The 20,187-nt window shown below is 37.8% G+C and overlaps 1 protein-coding gene across 1 annotated transcript in view; it reads right to left on the bottom strand.

Moving 5' to 3' along the window:
- LOC107858475 (protein NRT1/ PTR FAMILY 8.3) overlaps positions 1-20,187 on the bottom strand; it is a 56,358-nt gene that overhangs the window by 29,556 nt on the left and 6,615 nt on the right. Inside the window, exons 2-4 of the mRNA XM_016703138.2 lie at positions 13,002-13,107; positions 12,665-12,882; positions 4,912-5,468 (exon numbers count right to left, since the gene is read on the bottom strand). Coding sequence (XP_016558624.1) covers positions 4,912-5,468; positions 12,665-12,882; positions 13,002-13,107 — 881 coding nt within the window. The remainder of the gene's footprint in view (positions 1-4,911; positions 5,469-12,664; positions 12,883-13,001; positions 13,108-20,187) is intronic.

Below are 20,187 nucleotides of genomic sequence, written 5' to 3'. Positions count from 1 at the left end.
CACCTCCATGAATACTAATTCGCCATAAACGAACGAACAACCCACCAGTTACCCACAGTAACTATAATACACAAAACAATAATATACACACCAAAAAATTGATACGAAAAATATAAATAGAAATGGAAAAAAAAAGAGGGATTGTTGGTTGAAGGAATTGAGATATGAGTCACCATAATAACTCAAATTTTTTAATTTTGTAGCTGATTGTGTTTTTATACTTTCTTGATACAATTGTGTTTGTGAAAATTAATTGAATTGTGAATTTTGGTTCTGTTGGTAATGAAGAAGAGAAAGTGGAGAGATGGAGGAGAGAGAAGATCAGCCACTATCATTTTTATTTTTTTTTAATTTAAATTTTTTATTTGGTATTTTAAAAATGATGTGGAATTTAATATAGTATTTAAAATGATGTGGAAGCTGACGTGGCGAGAGCGTATTACACTCACCAAAAATGTGTTTAAAATGTTGTTTTTTAGTGGGTTCACGGGTCAGATGACAAACATGTAAGTAGAAGTGTCCAACTTATAAAACCGATCTAGTACAGGGGTCCACTGAGCCATTTTGCCTATATAAATTGTCTCATAACTTGTACATGTTTTAGCTATGTGGGATTGTAAAATTAAAGCAACCATCATACTTGGTGTGTTCAATTTTATACATAACAAAATCTACCAAACACTGTATCTACTATGCTAGATTAAATACATGAATAATCCCTTCTGAACCAGCAACTAAATGATCCCTACGTAGGGATCTTAGTAGATCAGTTGGTTGAGTTGGTTGGGTTGCCTGAACTCTCACCTTCTTGGCAAGGGTTTGATTCTCAACCTGGTAATCCCCTCCCTCGTTTCCCCCTCCCTTAAGCCTCCCCCTCGGAAAAAGAAACTCGTACGTGCACTATGAACCAAGACAATAGCAAGACTAGACCTGAAGCATCCAGCCTTGAGCATTAATGGTGCATTGTAAGAAAAGGTATCCCAATTAAGGTTGGCCAAATGACATTAACTAGTGCATTAAAAGCCCCATTGCCACGAGTGTATTGCACATTTACCTGTGTATACATATTAGATCAATCGAGGAAAACAAAGGAGCTGGAGAGGAGGTTTTGGAGCATTGAAAGGACACATATAAGGCATTTAACACTATTAAGATGAGTCTTTTATCATGTATTTTGATAACTTTCACTGATTAAAGACGAGCACTAACATCAAAATCACGTTGGATTCATTAGAATTCTTCAAATTTTTAAAGAATCACCACAAGTTGGATTTCTAGGATGGTTAGGCTTCAAAGAGGTAACTCCACTAGCCATACTTTGTTAAGATGCTTAAATAAGTATGCAGAAGGTAATTTTGAGTAGGAATCATGGTTGAATTGAAGTATTGGATGAACCTTATGAATGGGCATCAACGAAGGTTGTTGCTTGGTTGGGGAAGAAGGAGAACGGTAATTGCGATTATGAATTGGCTATTTCAGTGACACAATGCTAGGATTTCTACGGAAGGAGCGATTCACAGGTCGATATATAAATTCAGCTCGTTAACGGGCGGTTAAAACCTTAAGAGTTCAATAGAAGTGAGAACTCCAATCTCTTTGGCTTATTAAAGGGACGTTGAAACCTTAGAGTTCAATGAAAGAGAACTCCGATCTTTTGCTTTTTTCTGAAATACGACTTATTAATTATTCTTCAAAACCCGTTTTAAACGGGAGTCATATTAAAACAATAGTCTAATCATCGTGAAAGCAGGAAAAAGAAAACCCTATTATAGAAAGTCGTATCCTTGTGAAAGTAGGAAACATAAAACCCTATTCTAGAATAATAAATAAAGTTACTTAAAATATACAATAACAACAACATACCTAGTGTATTCCCACAAAGTGGGATCTGGGGAGGGTAAAGTGTAAACAATCTATACCACTACCTTAGATGAAGTAGAGAGGTTGTTTCTAATAGACCCCCAGCTCAGGATAGACACCAGTATAACAAACAAAAGTATAAAAACACACAACCGAACGATACAAGAAACAAGACACCCATAGATTAATATTAGAAACTATCTATGCAAAATCACCAACAACACCAAAACACCATGAACAAGAAACTACAAGACACATGCATAACACTATGACTACAAGCACAACTAACCACAAAGCCCTCCTCCCTGCTAGTAAGAACGCACTCCTACCCCCTAACCCTATACCCTAATCTGCTTCCTCCCCACCTTCCTATCAAGGGCCATGCCCTCAATAAGCTGCAACTGTTGCATGTCATGCCTAATCACCTCCTTCCAATATTTCTTCTGTCCACGTCTACCCCGCATGAAACCATCCATAGCCTGTCTCGCACACCTCCGTACTGGGGCATCCGAGCACCTCCTCATCACATGCCAGGACCATCTCAACCTCACTTCCCGCATCTTGTCTTCCACCGAAGCCATTCTCATCTTCTCTCGAATAGTCTCATTTTTAACCCTATCATTCCTAGTAAATCCACACATCCATCGCAACATCCTCATCTCTGCCACCTTCAACTTTTGGATGTGGGAGTTCATAACTGGCCAACACTCAGCTCCATACAATATATCTAGACGGACTGCCGCTTTGAAAAACTTACCTTTGAGCTTAGAAGACACATTCTTATCACACAGGCTCCCGAAGCGAGCCTCCATTTCAGTCACCCTGCACCAATACGGTGCGTGACATCCTCGTCAATCTCCTCATTCCCCTGAATTATAGATCCAAGATACTTGAAAGTATCTCTCTTCCGAAGGGCCTGAGAATCCAGTTTCACTAATATAAATATAATTTAATATTAAGCTACGTAAGATATAAATAAATAATAAATAAAGCTATTTACAACAACAACAACAACAACAACAAACCCAGTATATTCCCACAAAGTGGGGTCTGGGGAGGGTAGAATGTACGCAGTCCATACCGCTACCTCCAAAGAAGTAGAGAGGTTGTTTCCGATAGACCCCCGGCTCAAGATAGAAGATATTAGACAAAAGTGTAATGAAATATGAAGCATGATGGATGGCATAACCTAAAAAGGAATAAGACACAATAAAATAGAACTCAAAGCAATATGAAATAAGATAAATAAGCGCAGTAAGAAATAAGAGACCCAAACCCGCCTGAAATTAAATATAATTAAATACTTATTTAATTAACTTTTCCCCATCCACAACATTACTCCCTCACGTTGAAAGAGCTTGTCCTCAAGCTCAAATTTCAGGACAGTCATCCAGAAAATTTGGAATAGTATCTACTTAATTATCAAACTCCAGCCAAGCCAACTTTTCTTGAAATTGACATTGATGAATTCGACTCTTATCAATTTCATGAAGCATGACTAGTTCGCCCACTAATTGCTACTTTCAAGAGGTCCGAATCACTAGAAACGTTTCTAAAATTCTTCCCAACTCATTGGGCCCCTTGCTCGTTTAAGCTGAGACTAACATAATTTTTCTTCTCCGAACATGTGAAACCCAGCCACTCCAACCTTTTCCACTTCCGTTGTACAACATTTTTAAAAAGTTGTTCGCAGATTAATAGATCTTTGGTGTCTTCATAAGTTGGAAAATCCATCTTTGCATGTCTTTGTACTATCGAATGGAATTACCACTTGTTGAATGATTCTGATTAGCCAATTGAATAGGCAATGTATTGCCGTTAGTAGCAGGAATTGTTGAACTGCCAATCGCCAGGGTGCTACTCGACTCAGGTCTGTGATCACTGGCTTTGTGGAGTCAATTCCCAAGCTAGACAATTGTTCTTGGATAACTTGGACAAATCTTTTGTTGAGGCATTGAGGCATTGTTTCATTGCTGCAATTTTAGAGTCCATTAGGGTTTTCGTAATCACACGTTCTTCCTAGAATGTGGAATTGACCTTATCGCTCATTGTCTTAGGCTTTGATACCAAATGTTAGGATTTCTAGAGAAGGATCGATTCGCAGGGCTATATATAAATTCAACTTATTAAAGGGAGGCTGAAACCTTAGAGATCAATGGAAGAGAGAACTTCAATCTCTTCAGCTCGTTAAAGGGACTAAAACCTTAAAGTTCAACGGAGGAGAGAACTCTGATCTCTTGCTTTTTGTTGAAATGCGCCATATTGATTTATTCTTCAAAAGCCCCTTTAAATAAGAGTCATATTACAACAATAGTCTAATCATGATGAGAGTAGGAAAAATAAAACCCTATTCTAGAAAGTCTTAAGCCTTATGAAAGTAGGAAACATAAAACCCTATTCTAGAATAATAAATAAAGCTACGTAAAATGTAAATAAATAATAAATAAAGCTACTTAAAAGAATAATTGAAATACCTAATTAATTAACTTCCACGCATCCACAACATCCAAGAAAATTCAATAGTCTATCTGATCAATGAGATTGATCGGTGAATCAAGATTTCACCATTCATAAACAACTGGGGACTTAGATGACTTGAAGCCCAAGTCCATAGCCTAGATGGCTTATGATGAGTTGTGATGGTATGAATTGATCGGTTTGAATTGTATTCATGTAGATATTGTTGAGCATTGAAGTGCCAATTGTTTGATAAGCTAAGACTACATCCAAGAGAAGTTGATATATCCCTTACTTCAGTCCTTTGTCAAAAAGGATGATTCTAAAGATGTATGAAAACATTTTAGAATGTGAACGTATGTTCGAGGGGGCAAGCGAGCGTGAATTTTACATGTTTCTTGATATTCATGCCTCAAAGTGCAATTCTAAGTTGGAATGATATGATATGAAAGACATTCTGACTTTGACTTTGAAGTATGAATATTTTGGCATCACTTTTGACATTATAAACATCATGACTTTCATACAATCCTTATGAGGAAAAGAGAGTGTAAAATACAAAAATACTCCTTGACAAAAAAGAAATATTATCACCTCAGTTCATCAGTGTGCAACAGCTTTCGGCTTCCTTCAATTGCAGAGCTTTTGTCTGGGGTTTCATAAAGTAGTGTATTATCATCGGGGACAGACAAGTTCCATTTGCGGAATGCTGCAACCAAAACCTGGCACATTCTTGTGAGAGGACTTCCCCCAGGCTTCTGAAATCTGTAGAGTGGAGTGCCGAAAAAGAAACTTGCAATAGCCATGCCCATGAAAACTGCAGGGATGCCAAACCCAAGGCCCCATCCAGCATTTTCTTGAATCCACACAATCAAACTGCTCGATATCAAAGCTCCAATGTTGATAGAAAAATAGAACCAATTGAAGAAGGATCCCTTTTTAACCCTCTCTTTTGGATCTGTGTCATCAAATTGATCAGCACCAAATGACGAAACACATGGTTTAATCCCACCAGTACCAAGAGCAATCAGATACAGGCCAAAAAAGAATATGGCATACTGGGCAGGAGTTGCTGAAGGGCACACAGAACCCACACATTCAGGGGGCTTAAAAGCAGGAACTGAAGCTGATAGTGTCAATGTGCACATGCCCTATACAACCAATCAATAACAAAAATAACATGAAATAAGAAGTGCAAGTCCAGAAAGCAGATGTAAGAGAAAGAAAGGCTGCAAGAACAGAAAATACTTTGTAATTCATTATTGCACTAAAGGCTAGAGCTAAGGTAAAATCCCAGTTGCAAAAGGGAGATAGGGCAGTAAAAAGTTAGGGTTCCAATTTTCAAGACAAGATATATATTTAATGTCTCACTTGAACTTGCTATATCAGTCGTAGAGATGAAACCTTTAATCACAAGAGTTCTAAAGAGGAAAGGCACTAAGCATATAGCTACTATATTTCTTCCTTATAAACATTCTTATGTTTTCCCCCAACTTTAGTTTGTCTAAAACTTGGCAAATACTACACACATCACAAAGTTGTTACCATATGACAAAGTTGATAGCTCCTTCTCTAGAAAAAAAAAAACTTGATAGCTAATTTAAAACAGCACTAGAAGGTAAAGTAGATCTACTTGAGTCAGTCGTAAAAGGAAATTGGCACTTAAGCAGTTTGCCGGGAAAGTTGCTCTACCTTATTCAAAGTTGCAGCAAAAATACATAAACCTAGAACCAAGGTCACATCATTCAGTACCACAGTTGCACCCACCAATTATACAAGAAATGAAAAAGGTTAAATATGAATCACTTTTTCCGTAGTCAATGTCACTAGGCAGTGTGCTGGAGTAACTATTTACTCCAAATCAATAAAATACGGAGGGTCACTTCGCTTCTACCGTTTACATCATATATAAAGTTCGAACTTGCAAAACTAAGTATGTTAGAATATGAGTAGGAATAGGAATAGCATATAAAATCCTACTTGGAAAAGGATTGTAATGTAGTGTCCTATTAGGAAAAGGATTGGAATGTATTGTCTATATACTATTTGAGAATGAGTTATTGCTCCATATACCTAAAAACCATAACTTTGAAGTTTTCATCAATAGAAACACAAATCTTCGCTGAAGAATTTGCAAAAGCAGTATGAAGTTTCGATTTCCTAATGTACCTCTCAATTTTGCTTGCATTTAGAAAAATTTCGAAAAGACCAATAAGCATAAAAAAGGGGAGCCTTGGAGTAACTGGTAAAATTGTTGCCATGTGACCAGGAGGTCACGAGTTCAAGCCTTGGAAACAGCCTCTGGCAGAAATGCAAGGTAAGGCTGCGTATAATACACCCTTGTGGTGAGGCCATTCCCCGGACACCGTGCATAGCAGTAACTTTAGTGCATCGGACTGCCTTTTTTACCAATAAGCATAAACCACTGCTTTTTATGCATGGTAACAATTGCCAAATATTTATTTTTTTTTTTGGGTATTTACAGAAGTTAGATAGGAGATTGTGGAGCCTAGGCGTAACTGGTAAAGTTGCTGCCATGTGACCAGGAGGTCATGGGTTCAAGCCTTGAAAACAGCCTCTGGCAGAAATGCAAGGTAAGACTGCGTACGATACACCCTTGTGGTTGGGCCCTTCCCTGGACACCGCGATAGCGGTAGCTTTAGTGCATCAGGCTGCCCTTTTGTTTTTAGATAGGAGATTGTGGAGGACATGGATTAGGGTAGGAGGCTAGTAGGTAGTAGTCTGTTTTCTAGCTATCCGCCCATTCTAGTAGTTGTACTATTTCCCCTGTAGTTTCTTCTCTTTCGATTCCTGTTACTATCTGATGTCTATTGTACTTCGATTATTGTATTATTAGGTTGTAGTTACTATGCAGTCTGCTTTGTGATGCTTTCGCTTCCATTTATTCTCTTATCTTTTCCAAACCCCACTTTGGCTATACTGGGTATGTTGTTGTTGTCGTTGCTATTAACAAACCTGAAATACAAATTTAGAACCTTATTCATCATTAATTGTTTTTTGTTCTGTGAAGCTGTCCTCTTTGGTTGCATCCTAGGAGACAACTTATCTAGTTGTAAGTTCTTTCTGCCAGGTTCCTTTTTTGTAACTTCAGCAATTTGTCTTAGTGACACGTTCAGCTGCTACTTTTTCTTGCATCATGAGACATACATAAAAGCAACTTGCATCAGCATCTGCCTTGTTCAATTCTACTTGATCACCCCAATTTAAATTGGATTTACTCGAAGTCCTGAAAGGTTTAGTTTGATTATTTATAGCCATGTCCACTGTCAAAAATTCCCCAACAGCCAATGCAAGAGAAAATACGTCTCCTTAGTATATAAATCAGGAGGTAGGCCTGAAAACAAAATACATGCAACTGCAATCGATGTTTCATAATCTGTGGATAGAAACAACGATCCCGCTTTACCATTGGTAAATATATCTTTAACATTGAAATAGAATTAACACAAAATGATTTCTTACGAACCATATCTAGCGCTCCGCCTTAACCTCACATTGAGTTGGAAATTGGAATGAATATTCTTAATTTTTTGAGTTCCAACATCCATATGAAATTTACAAAAAACAGTGTATTCTAAATTCTCCTTGATGATAACTAGATCAAACTGTCTGAATCCCAAGTCACGGTAGGCTCCCTGTGGTGATACACAACAGATTTGAGTGGAACAGGTTGCATGGGGCTATAGCAGTGGAGGTTTTAAGGAATGAAGCATTGGAAGTAGGGTTAGGAGGTTGTCCAGAACCAGAAGCAACAGCTGCCATGGCTACTAGTCGCCTCAAGATACTCCCAAATTCACCTAGCATTGATTTTTTTTTCCTTTTTGAAATGGAAAATAAGTTGTAAAACCCTAGAATTTTTTAAAATATGAATACCTTGACTCTGTAACTTCTACTGTTTTTCCTTATCTTTTCCGTCTTTTGTTTTTATTTTATGGTTGGGGAAGGGGGGAAGATGAAATACTCTCTGCCGTCACAGAAAGTAACGGAAAAATTTCCTCTCCTGATATCCAAGGTACCTTTTGATTATCATTCTATTGTCTATTCTAATGTTCCAGATATGAATGATAAACTAGCTGAAACATAATAACTTTCACAAGTGTAAATTCTTTTTGATTGTCATCTGAATAACTATATAAGATACAGTAAAAAGTTGATGACCAGCCTGCACCACTACTTCTGTTCCACCAAATAAGAATAAGATTCACCAAGATCGAGCACTGTGGCGAAGGTCCAGGCCCATAAAGCCATTCGCCAGACCTGCTTATTAAGCTTACCAATTAATCTAAAGATGACCAATACAATTTCACCTATTTATGAGAAAACATCAAAGTTAAGTTTTCCCCATGGAGTGTGTTAGAATATGAATAGAAAAAATAGGAATAGTATATACAAAATCCTACTTGAAAAAGGATTGTACTATAGTGTCTATAAATAGGGTCTCGATGTAATTATGTAAACACACAATTCAATAATATTTTTCTCCATTAATTCTCACATGGTGTCAGAGCCTTGGTGAGAAACATCAGAGAAACAAATAACTCAGACACCGTGCGTCAATTCCGGTGACTGATTTGTGTCGTATTTTATTTTGTGGGTTGTGTGAAAAATACAACACCACCAAGAGGATCGGAAAGATCAGGCGACCAAAACCGCTGGAATATTACCAGCCACGCGCCAGCCGGAATCCTGAAATTCCGGCGAGATCTCGTTACACGCCAGCGCGTGAGACCATCTCCGGTCAAATTTTTGAGTTATTCTTTTTCCGTTGGGGTCACCGATCTATTCCGACTCCGACCACTTAATCTTTTCGAGATTCCGTCAAGTATTTTGAGATTTCGATCGCCGGAACCTAAATTCCGGCGACTTCGTATATTTTTTTTTGGGGGGGATTTGTTTTCAGATTCAGCAAGTATTTGGTATCTATTTTCAGATTCAGCAACTGTTTCTTGGGGTTTTCAAGTCAAATTACCAAGATGTCTTTTGGGCATGATATTTTTGGCTCCAAAAATATAGGAATTGAAAGTTCAAGTCCTATGATCACTTCCGAACCTTTAATGAGAAGTTCAAATTATTTAGCCTGGGCTTCCTCGGTTGAGTTGTGGTGCAAAGGTCAAGGTGTTCAAGATCACTTAACGAACAAGGCTAGTGTGGTAGATGAAAAGGCAAAATCTAGCGCGGAAGATGCGAAAGTTAAAGAGCAATGGGTGAAAGCTGACGCTCAATTATGTAGTCTCTTATGGCGATCTATTGATACCAAGTCGATGCCCTTGTTTCGTCCATTCCAGACATGTTATTTAGTTTGGGAAAAGGCTCGTGCTTTATACACTAATGACATAACTCGTTTTTATAATGCGATAGCTCGAATGACCAACTTGAAGAAACAGGAATCCGATATGTCTACTTGGGACAAGTACAAGCAGTCATGGAAGAATTTGATACACTGATGCCCGTCACTGCGGATGTAGAAAAACAATAAAAGCACAGATGTTTTTAGTTCTTACACTTGCTGGACATTCTACTGACCATGATGTTGTACGTGATTAGATTTTAGCTAGTCCTACGGTTCTTACAATTGATGAGTTATTCTCTTGTCTACTCCGTCTTGCCGCGCCTCCCAATCACAAACTAGTTTCATCACCCACTGTTGACTTTTCTATTCTTGCATCTCAAACCTTAGAAAAACGAACATATCAGCTTATGGAAAATCGACGAGAAGGAGGTCGTTTTGGAAAATCTCGATCGAAGTGTAGTTATTGTCATAAAGGTGGACACACTCAAGATATATGTCATAGTTTGCATATTCCACCACCCAGTTATGATCCTGTTGTTGTAAAGGAATATAATGAGTTCCTTTGGAATCGAGCAAGTAAGCAGATATCTCCACAACCTAATCGACCATCCAATAATGCTCATATTGCCCAAACAGAATATGATGAGTTCCTTCAGTATAGAGCAAGTAAGCAGACATCTCCACAAGTAGCCTTAGTTAACCAGCCTGATGCTTCTGTTGCTGCTTCTATTACTGGTAATCCTTTTGCTTGTGTTTCACAGTCTAGTACTCTTGGATCATGGGTTGTGGACTCAGGTGCTTCAGATCATATTTCTGGTAAGAAATCAGTTTTGTCTGACATTGTATATTCACAATCTCTTCCTGCTTACTTTAGCCAATGGGATCTGAACAAAACCAAAAGAAATTGGACAAGCCAAACCCCTATCTTCTGTCACTCTCGTCTCTGTTCTTTATGTCCCTAATTGTCCTTTTAATCTTGCATCTATCGTTTGACATGTGCCCTTAATTATAGCATAACTTTTTTTGATAACTCTTTTTTCATGCAAGACAGCAGTACGGGACAGACAATTGATGCAGGACATAAATCACAAGGCTTTTACCATCTTACCTCTTCAAATTCCTTCACAGCATGCTCCGTTACAGACCTTCCAGACCTAATTCACAAACGTTTGGGACATCTGAGTCTATCCAAGCTACAAAAGATGGTACCTAGTTTGTCTAGTTTATCCACATTAGATTGTGAGTCATATCAACTTGGAAAACAAACCCGTGCTACTTTCCCACGTAGTATTGAGAATCGTTCAGAGTATTTTCTCATTAGTACATTTTGATGTTTGGGTCCTAGTAGAGTCAGTTCACCTGCAGGTTTTCGTGATTTTGTTAGTTTCATTGATGATTTTTCAAGATGTACTTGGGTTTTCTTAATGAAAGATCGTTCTGAGATATTTTCTATATTCAAAAGTTTTTGTGCTGAAATACAAACTCAATTTGGTGTTTCTATTCGTACTTTTCGTAGTGATAATGCCTTAGTATACTTATCCTCTCAGTTTCAAGAGTTTATGACTCATCAAGGAATTGCTCACCAGACATCTTGTCCATACACCCCTCAGCAGAATGGTATAGCAGAAAGAAAAAATAGGCATCTTCTTGAGACTGTTCGCACTCTTTTCATTGAATCCCATGTTCCGATGCAATTTTGGGGTGATGCAGTCCTCACATCTTGTTATCTAATTAATAGAATGCCATCATCTTCCATTCAGAATAAAGATCCCCATTCTATATTGTTTCCACGATCACATCTCTACTCTATCCCCCCTCGTATCTTTGGGAGTTCATGTTTTGTTCATAACTTAGCCCCTGAAAAAGATAAATTAGCCCCTCGTGCTCTCAAGTGTGTCTTCCTTTGTTACTCTCGAGTTCAAAAAGGGTATCGTTGTTATTCACCGGATAAGGGGAATCACTCAGTGATCCTGAAAGGTATAGGCAGTTGGTTGAAAAGTTGAATTATCTCACTGTGACTAGACCTAATATATCCTTTCCTGTGAGTGTTGTAAGTCAGTTTATGACTTCCCCTGTGATAGTCATTGGGATGCAGCTGTTCGTATTCTGCGATATATAAAGTCAGCTCCAGGTAAAGGACTACTCTTTGAGGATCGAGGTCACAAGCATATCATTGGATACACAGATACTGATTGGGCAGGATTACCCTCTGATAGACGTTCTACCTCTGGATATTGTGTTTTAGCAGAAGGTAATTTGGTGTCTTGGAAGAGTAAGAAACAGAGTGTGGTTGCTCGATCTAGTGCAAAACCAGAATATCGAGCAATGGCTGTAGCAACTTGTGAGCTAGTTTGGATCAAACAGTTGCTGAGAGAATAAAAATTTGGAGAAACCAATAAGATGGAACTTGTGTGGGATAATCAAGCAGCCCTTCATATCGCATCAAATTCAGTGAGGACTAAACACATAGAGATTGATTGTCACTTTGTCAGAGAAAAGATACTCTCAGGAGATATTGTTACAAAATTTGTGAAGTCAAGTGATCAACTTGCAGATATCTTCACCAAGTCCCTCACCGGTCCTCGTATTAATTACATTTGTAACAAGCTAGGTACATATGATTTGTATGCACCAGCTTGAGGGGGAGTGTTAGAATATGAGTAGAAATAGGAATAGTATATACAGAATCCTACTTGGAAAAGGATTGTACTAAAGTGTCTATAAATAAGGTCTCGATGTAATTATGTAAACACACAATTCAATAATATTTTTCTCCATTAATTCTTGCAGAGTGGAAACAAAACAAATATCAGTAGATTGAAGTTAGTTATGTTTAAGAGAAACTCTCCAGTAGGAAAGGGAAAATGACAAAATATAAATATGCAAGTCACAAGGATCAATTTTATAATCATTTCACACACCATAGGAAAGGGAAAATGTCAAAATATGAATATGCAAGTCACAAGAATAACTTTTATAATCATTTCACACACCATAAGTTTAGTACATTGTGTAAAATCAAGGTGAGATATTTACGATGAAGTAGATAGTGGAGAAGGTAGCAATCGTCCAATATCGTCCCCAGTATGCATCTGCCAATACAGCCCCAATAAGGGGCGTTAGGTAACAAGTGCCTTGCCAAGTTGTGACATTTCTAGCAGCTGATACATTTCCCTCATGTAACTTCGTAGTAAGATAGGTAACAAGATTAGCAGCAATGCCATAGTATGCCAAGCGTTCACAACATTCATTACCTGAGACCAAAGACAGCAACCAAATCAATTATACCATAACAGAGTGAATAAATAACTATGCCAAAACAGGGAAAAGGGGAAAAGAGAAGAAAGAAAAGGGAAATCTGAGTCCGACATACCAAGAATAAAAGGACAAGCTCTCCAGTTCCCTGTCTCACTCTTTAAAACAGGATTGCCCTTGATATCAACAGAACCATCTCCAGTGTAGAGTCCACTATTCTCATTCTGCAAATAGGAATTTATTAAGAATGCCTCAACAAAAGTAACTTGCAGGGAATCACATTTTTTGGTAAAATAACTTGCGCAGAATTACATTTGCATCTAATTATCATCTTCTGCAATAAACAAGAATGATAGACTCTATGCTTTAAGACGTGGAACAGCCAGTGTATTTACACATACACAACTTAATTTTGTAAACCAAATATCCATATAAAAAAGAGTAACAGATAAAAAATGCCCCTTGACTATGTGAAATAGAACTATTTTGCCCACCATTTAAAAAGTGTTTTGCTCCTACCTAAGCCGTTACCGAAGTCTAGGGGCAGCGTTTACCCTTTTTCTTTTACAACCCGGCCCCTTTTTACCCCTCCTCTTTTACTACTCCACCCTCTCCAAAAAATAGTATTTAAAATCCCTCTGACTGCATTCTGCAGTCCTCCTTCTGTATAGGATCAAGGGTCATTTTTATGGAATAGTTTGGTGTATAAATCAGGTATCTACTTTTATAATTTGCTAAGTGAAAGGAATTGAACTCAGTTATATAAGTCATTACATCATTGTATTTACAAAAAAATTAAGGAAACAATCATAGCAATCTTGAATTTAGCAAATGGAGATAAATTTAGAAATTAATATACTTTCAACTAACAAATCTTAAATGAGAAGGCTCTTTATACTTTTCATAGACATTAATAGAACAAAAAATATTATAGTACGATTATTTGCATACCACACAGGAGTAAAACAGAATACCTGGAATGCAAGTTTAGTAAGGCAATGCATGAGGAGGAGGCGGAAGTGAGGATAGATGCACTAGTCGCCAAGAGAGAAAGTTTCAAGTATCTTGGGTTGGGTTCATAATCCATGGAGACGGGGAGATTGATGATGGTGTAGCACACCGTATTGGAGCGAGGCGGGTAAAATGGAGGCTCGCCGCCGGGGTACTATGTGACAAGAATGTATCGCCAAGGCTTAAAGGTAAGTTCTACAGAGCGATGATCACTCCAACATTGCTTATATGGGCAGAGTGTTGGCCAGTCAAGAACACCACATCTAGAAGATGAAGGTTGCGGAGATAAAGATGCTTAGAAGGATGTGTGAGCATACTAGGAGAGATATGACTTGGAATAAAGTTGTCCAAGGCGGGAGTGAGGCCACTGGCAGACAAAATGAGGAAAGTGAAATTGAGGTGCGGGAGTGGCCTCACTGGCAGACAAGATGAGGAAAGTGAAATTGAGGTGCGGGAGTGGCCTCACTGGCAGACAATATGATGAAAGTGAAATTGAGGTTCTGTCATGTGAAGAGAAGCCGCAAGGATGTGTACTGTTTGGTTATAGGAGTTAGGAGAGGTAGAGGTAGGTTGAAAAAGAACTACAGGGAGTTGATTGGACAAGATATGTCAACACTTCAGTTGACTTAGGTCATGACTCTAGCTATGAGATATGAAGTATGGAGATTAAGGATAACGGTAGAAGGTTATTATGTAGTTGAGTGGTGTTGCACTTTGTGTGAAAAAGAGGCAAGGGCTACCTCCTCTCTTCTTCTCCATTTTAGTAGTATTATTTAGTTATTGCGTAGTTTCTAATTCTTCGGTAATCTATTATATTTGTTGTTTTATTTGTTTTGTATATTGCTATTTTGTTGTCTTACTTTTCCCATAATCCTGCATCAGATACTTTTCTTTGAAGTCGAGGGTCTACCAAAAACAGCCTCTCTACCCCCACAAAGGTAGGGATAAGGCCTGCGTACATCTCACCCTCCCCAAACCACACCCCAAACCACACTTGTGGGATTACACTAGGTATGTTGCAGTCGTTGTATTTGGACACAAAAATGTTGTTCTTTTATTTTTCATGTTATCAAATAAAACTATGGAAAACAACTTGTTTTAGCTGATCTATTTAACATGTTGGTATAAAAAACCAATGCATGGATAAACCATGCATTATCCATGCGTAGAATTTAAGCTAATTTTTAAAGTTCCATTGTTTGGATCATGGTTCAGAAGATTCCGCCAAACAATTTTACTTCTCTCCCCTACCTGGAAGCAAACAACGTTCGGTTGTTCCAACTAAAAGATTTCCTACAATTTGAGATAGCAACTATTCCAAAAAAAGAAATAATAAAGAGCAACTATTCCAAAATTTGATATGGATAAATCAAGTCAAGAACGTCATATGAGAATAACAATCATAATTAAGTTGGGATTAAAGTCTCTATGAGAAATATACGAGAAGAATATTATTGAATTGTGTATCTACATCATTACTCTAAGACTCTATTTATAGATACTACATTACAAATCCTCGTCCAAGTAGGATATTATATTACAATCATTTTCCAAGTAGGATTCTATATATTATTATGTTCCTCCTATTTTAACACAGCCTCTCAAGCTAATGCATACAGGTCATATGTACCGAGCTTGTAATAGATGTAATTAATACGAGGACTGGTGAGGGACCTGGTGAAGATATCTGCAAGAAAACTGGCAAGGACTATAACTGGCAAGGACTACTCGAGGCATTCGAGCGACCTAAGTTGAAAAGGAACAAATTGAGAAGTGGTTGGAAAAGTAGTAAACGTCGTCGGAAAGCCAACAGGTTGCTCGAAAATTGCCGAAAACTGTTAAAAACATATAGATCATCTCGAAATCAAGAGACAAGTAGATCATGACAAGAAAGTCGTTGAAAACTGGCTAAAAAAGGCTCACGCACAGGCACGTGGTCAGATCTCGCTGGAGGTAACGATCTCTTAGGCGGTGCATGGAGGCACATGGGAGGTCAATTCACAGCAACACTTGTTGGGGTTTGGTCGCAGGGAGGCACTGGACCTCTTGGTGGTGTTGGTTTTCGCACAATACTTACGAAAAGTGAAACTATGTAATTCAAATTTGAGGAGTCACTGGAAGCACGCCTGAAACTACGCAAATCAACATCTGAGAAGTCACCAAAAAGAAACACGGTGCTACGCAACTAAGATATGAGAAAGTAGTCAGGAAAGATGCACGGTATTACGCAAATCAGAGATGAGAAAGGAGTCACTGAAAAGATGCACGGTAATGCACAAATTAAATATGAGAAAGTAGTCACAAAAAAAGCATAGTGCTACACGAATCAGCTAAGAGAAGGTAGCCACCGTAAAGATGCACAGTGCTACGTGAATCAGATATGAGAAGCCACCAAAAAGAAGCACAGTGACTACTTTCCCTATCCCGAATGCTTCTCGAATCAGCCATTCTCAGCATGATTGTTTTTCAGGCATATACTATTGGCCAAACTTTTGCTAACATAATCATTGATCAGACGGGCGACTATACAAGTTATAACCGCCCGCCGACTACGGAAGCTTTTTTTGATTCTCTACCAAGATTGTAGGGGCTCTAACATCATGTGAGAAATATAAAAAAAAAATATTATTGAATTATGAATCTACATGATTACATTGAGGCTCTGTTTATAGACACTACATTTCAATACTTTTCCAAGAAGGACAATGCATTACAATCCTTTTCCAAGTATGATTCTATATATTATTCTTGTTTCTACTCCTATCTAATAGATTTATTCACCAGCAACATAAGAGAAAAAATAAAGAACTCACACGTTCAATTTAAATTGATGTACTTTGCCATGTACTCATCCACTTTTATAGGTTATTCATACTCAATGTCACTTAATTACCTTCAATTATATTTAGATGATCTATTTGAAAAGGAAAACGGGTTGAATTTAGAACTATGGTCAAATATTTCCTTTAGACATTGTCGGTGCCCACAAGGGCAAACCAAGACAGTTGGTGACCATAATGGAGAGAAAATTTGTTCAATTTGAACTATGGTCTAAATATTTCCTTTAGACATTGTCGGTAGCCCACAAGGGCAAATCAAGCCAGTTGGTGACCATAATGGAGAGAAAATTTGTTCAATTGTGGGAATACCCTTTACCCAAATATTAAAGACCAATGAAACTAAAGGGACCCTCCTTAACTTTTTTCACTCCTTTTCTAAACACTACTCTCTTTTCCCAACCCTTTCCTCATGTCCTATTTTGTACATTTAACAAACTTCATAGATAGATACATAAACCACTGACCAAAATTCAGAGAAAAGATGTGACAGATTATTTTTCAGGACAAAATTATAAGCCAACTACCATATCTCATTAGCAAAGCTAGAGTACATGAGTAGACTGCTTTTCTTAGTTAGAGAATGAAATTGATAAAAAAACTTTCTGTGGGCGTTGCTGCTTTCCCGGGAAAGATCAGAAGGTCAGAAGGGTTTGAATAGTATAGATTCTAGCTAAATTTAAGCATGCTTGATGCTTCTCTAAGGAAATGGTTAGATGAAGTTGGTGAGAACATATCAATGTCATATACGGATCTTTTTCTGGCATTTAGAAAATATTTTCCTATTATTTTCTCATGTTCGTTTGGCTAAACTTTTTGGTAAATATCTTCTCTAGGAAAACAAGCTCCTTCAAAATAATGAAAATGAATTCCTTAATAAAAGTAGGGAAAACAAGTTGCAATGTCTCATAACACTCCAAAAATCACCTATCATACCTTCATCCCACCTACCTCTACCCACCACCCTCTACCCCCAAACAAATAAAAAATCTTACCCTCCCCTTACCCCCACCCCAAACAAAAATTATATTTTTTATTTAAAACTTTAGAACTTCTTCTTACCCCGGCCCCCTCCACGCATAAGAAAAAAATCTTACCCCACCCCACCAATCCCCCTCCCACCATAATTTCCTTCCCTCCCCTCTTCCCTCATCAGAATATCCATCACTCTACACCTATCCATTGTTATTATTTTGTGTTAGATATACACAAATTGATACAGGCACGATTAGCATTAATGCAATCCAAATCACTGTTGATACAATCCAAGCTTCATCAAGATCTTACAAATGAAGTCAAGCTGAGGAGTTGGAAGATTTGTTGATTAAATGCAATTTTAGAAACTTGGTAGTTGCATGGAAGGAAAACATAGAACTCCGAAACGTTCAAGCTAGGAAAGAGCTCCCAAGAGATCAACATCATGTTTGGATGGTAGCTTGGAGCATGAGAGATGCATCGCTAAAGTGCCTGAAGGATCGCAAATGGAAGGCTCGCCAAAGTGAACAAGTAATCCGTCCACTTTCGTGATGGTAGGAACACTTTGGCATATCGCCTAAGTGTGACGATTGCCTGAGTGCCCAACTGGGCCTTTTTCATTTAGGATCACTTTTGGGTCCATTTGTAATAAATAGCCCATGGCTATAAATAGCTAGGATTGCCCATTTCTTCTTTAGTTTATGTTGATGATTAAAAATACACTTGAGACTGTTCAAAGCTTGTTGAAAGATTTTGGCGAACTTTGCTTTGACACAGTGGTTGCAAGTGGATTGATTTCCCTCAAAGGTCGTCGTAGGAGTTAGGTGCTCATTGTCGAATTATTATTTGAGGGTCATTGGTTTAATATACATTTGATTTGCTTACTATCTCTACTTCTTGTATCTATCTATTTATCGTTGTCCTTCATTATTTCCATTTTTGTATTTTATCTTTCATTTCATACTTTAATTTGTATCATTGGTATCAGATCTATGTTATAGATTCGTGGGGACGAATCTACTCTAGTCATGATTTTTGTTATCACTAAAAGAAAAGGTTGAAAAAACTTTTTTTTTGGTCATTTTCAAATTTTAAGTCTCATTTGAGTTTTCAATACTAGAATCGTGTTCTCTAGTATATAAGTTTCTAGATTTAAGCTTAATCAGAGTTGATTTGAAGATTCCAGCATTGTTTGTTTTGAGCTTTGAAGAAAATGGAAATGGGTCATCAAATCTGAAGAAATTGGAGTGAAATTGAGGATTGAAAAGCATTAGGGTTTGTTCCCATCCCAAAAAGAGCTCGAATCTCGAATTTGGTGTAATTCTAAGTTAAAATGAGAAAGTGGAAATGTTGGATCTTCATATTGTTCGTGGTGTTCTTTTTTTGATGAAGTATTATTCGTGGTGTTCTTGAGGATCTTCATATCTTCAAGAGAGAATAATTCAAAAAGATGGTGTTAGATCTAAAAGAAAATAACCGAAAAGTGTTTTGGTGTTAGTCCAAAAAGGGAATGTACTAAAAGGGGAAAAGGACAAAGAAGGGAGTACAAGTGAGGCCACAAGAAGCACAAAATTCGAAAGATTCAGGTGCCCTTTCTGTCACATTGTGTTGCAGGCACAACACATTATGCTGCACGGTCAACACATATGTTGAACGCTCAATTGCAGTTGAGTGCATATTTTTTTGTCTAGAACTTTCTGTCACATTGTGTTGCAGGCATAACTCTAGTGCGATACGCACAAGTGCCATTTTGAGTACACAACTATCTACAAACTTGTTGTAATTTTGTGCATCCATCCAAGGCCTCGCACCTCCCTTGTGTGATACGCACCACCCTTGTGCGATCATCAACAGGCCTCTAAGCTTCAAACAAAGTTTTCTCAGGTTGTAACACCCTCGTTCCATTTTATGATTCTAATTACTTTTTTTTGATTCCTAAACTAATTTCCAACTAGTAATTTATCCTACTTAGTTGTTGATCAATCCTTGAGTCCTTTTCTTTATTCGTCCTATTTCTTTGTGTGCTTTTCAAATTTTACTACCACAGTTAACTTCTTTGATTCAAGTCCTTTAGCTTTAATCGAGTCGTCCGTTTTTCTCTAAACAAGAACTGATTCTAGCCTAGAGTAGCAAATTGACACTTCATGTACCATCGGGGACAAGCAAAGTTCAACTTTAGTCTAGCTAATTAAGAGACAATAAAGGTGTGAAAACACGAGTGGTTGTGAGATTTGATTTCACTAATGTTATCGTTGTTTGTTGCTTGTGTTGAGTGTCTTATTGATGGGTACAATGACACCGGGAAGTGAAATGCAAATCCCCACGAGAAGGGTTAGTATGGGTACCTTATTGGAGGCACTCCTGGGGTGCAACAAGGTATGAAGGAGATGAATCGGAAATTGTCGCACATGGATGAGAAAATGTCAAACCTTGATGGTAGGATGGCAAGCATGGTGGAGCATTTAAACCCCTCAAATTTTA

Source organism: Capsicum annuum, chromosome 2 (genome assembly GCF_002878395.1).
Source record: "Capsicum annuum cultivar UCD-10X-F1 chromosome 2, UCD10Xv1.1, whole genome shotgun sequence".
Taxonomy (NCBI): domain Eukaryota; kingdom Viridiplantae; phylum Streptophyta; class Magnoliopsida; order Solanales; family Solanaceae; genus Capsicum; species Capsicum annuum.
The sequence above is the reverse complement of the archived record's forward strand: the minus strand, read 5'-3'. Positions and strand labels throughout refer to the sequence as shown.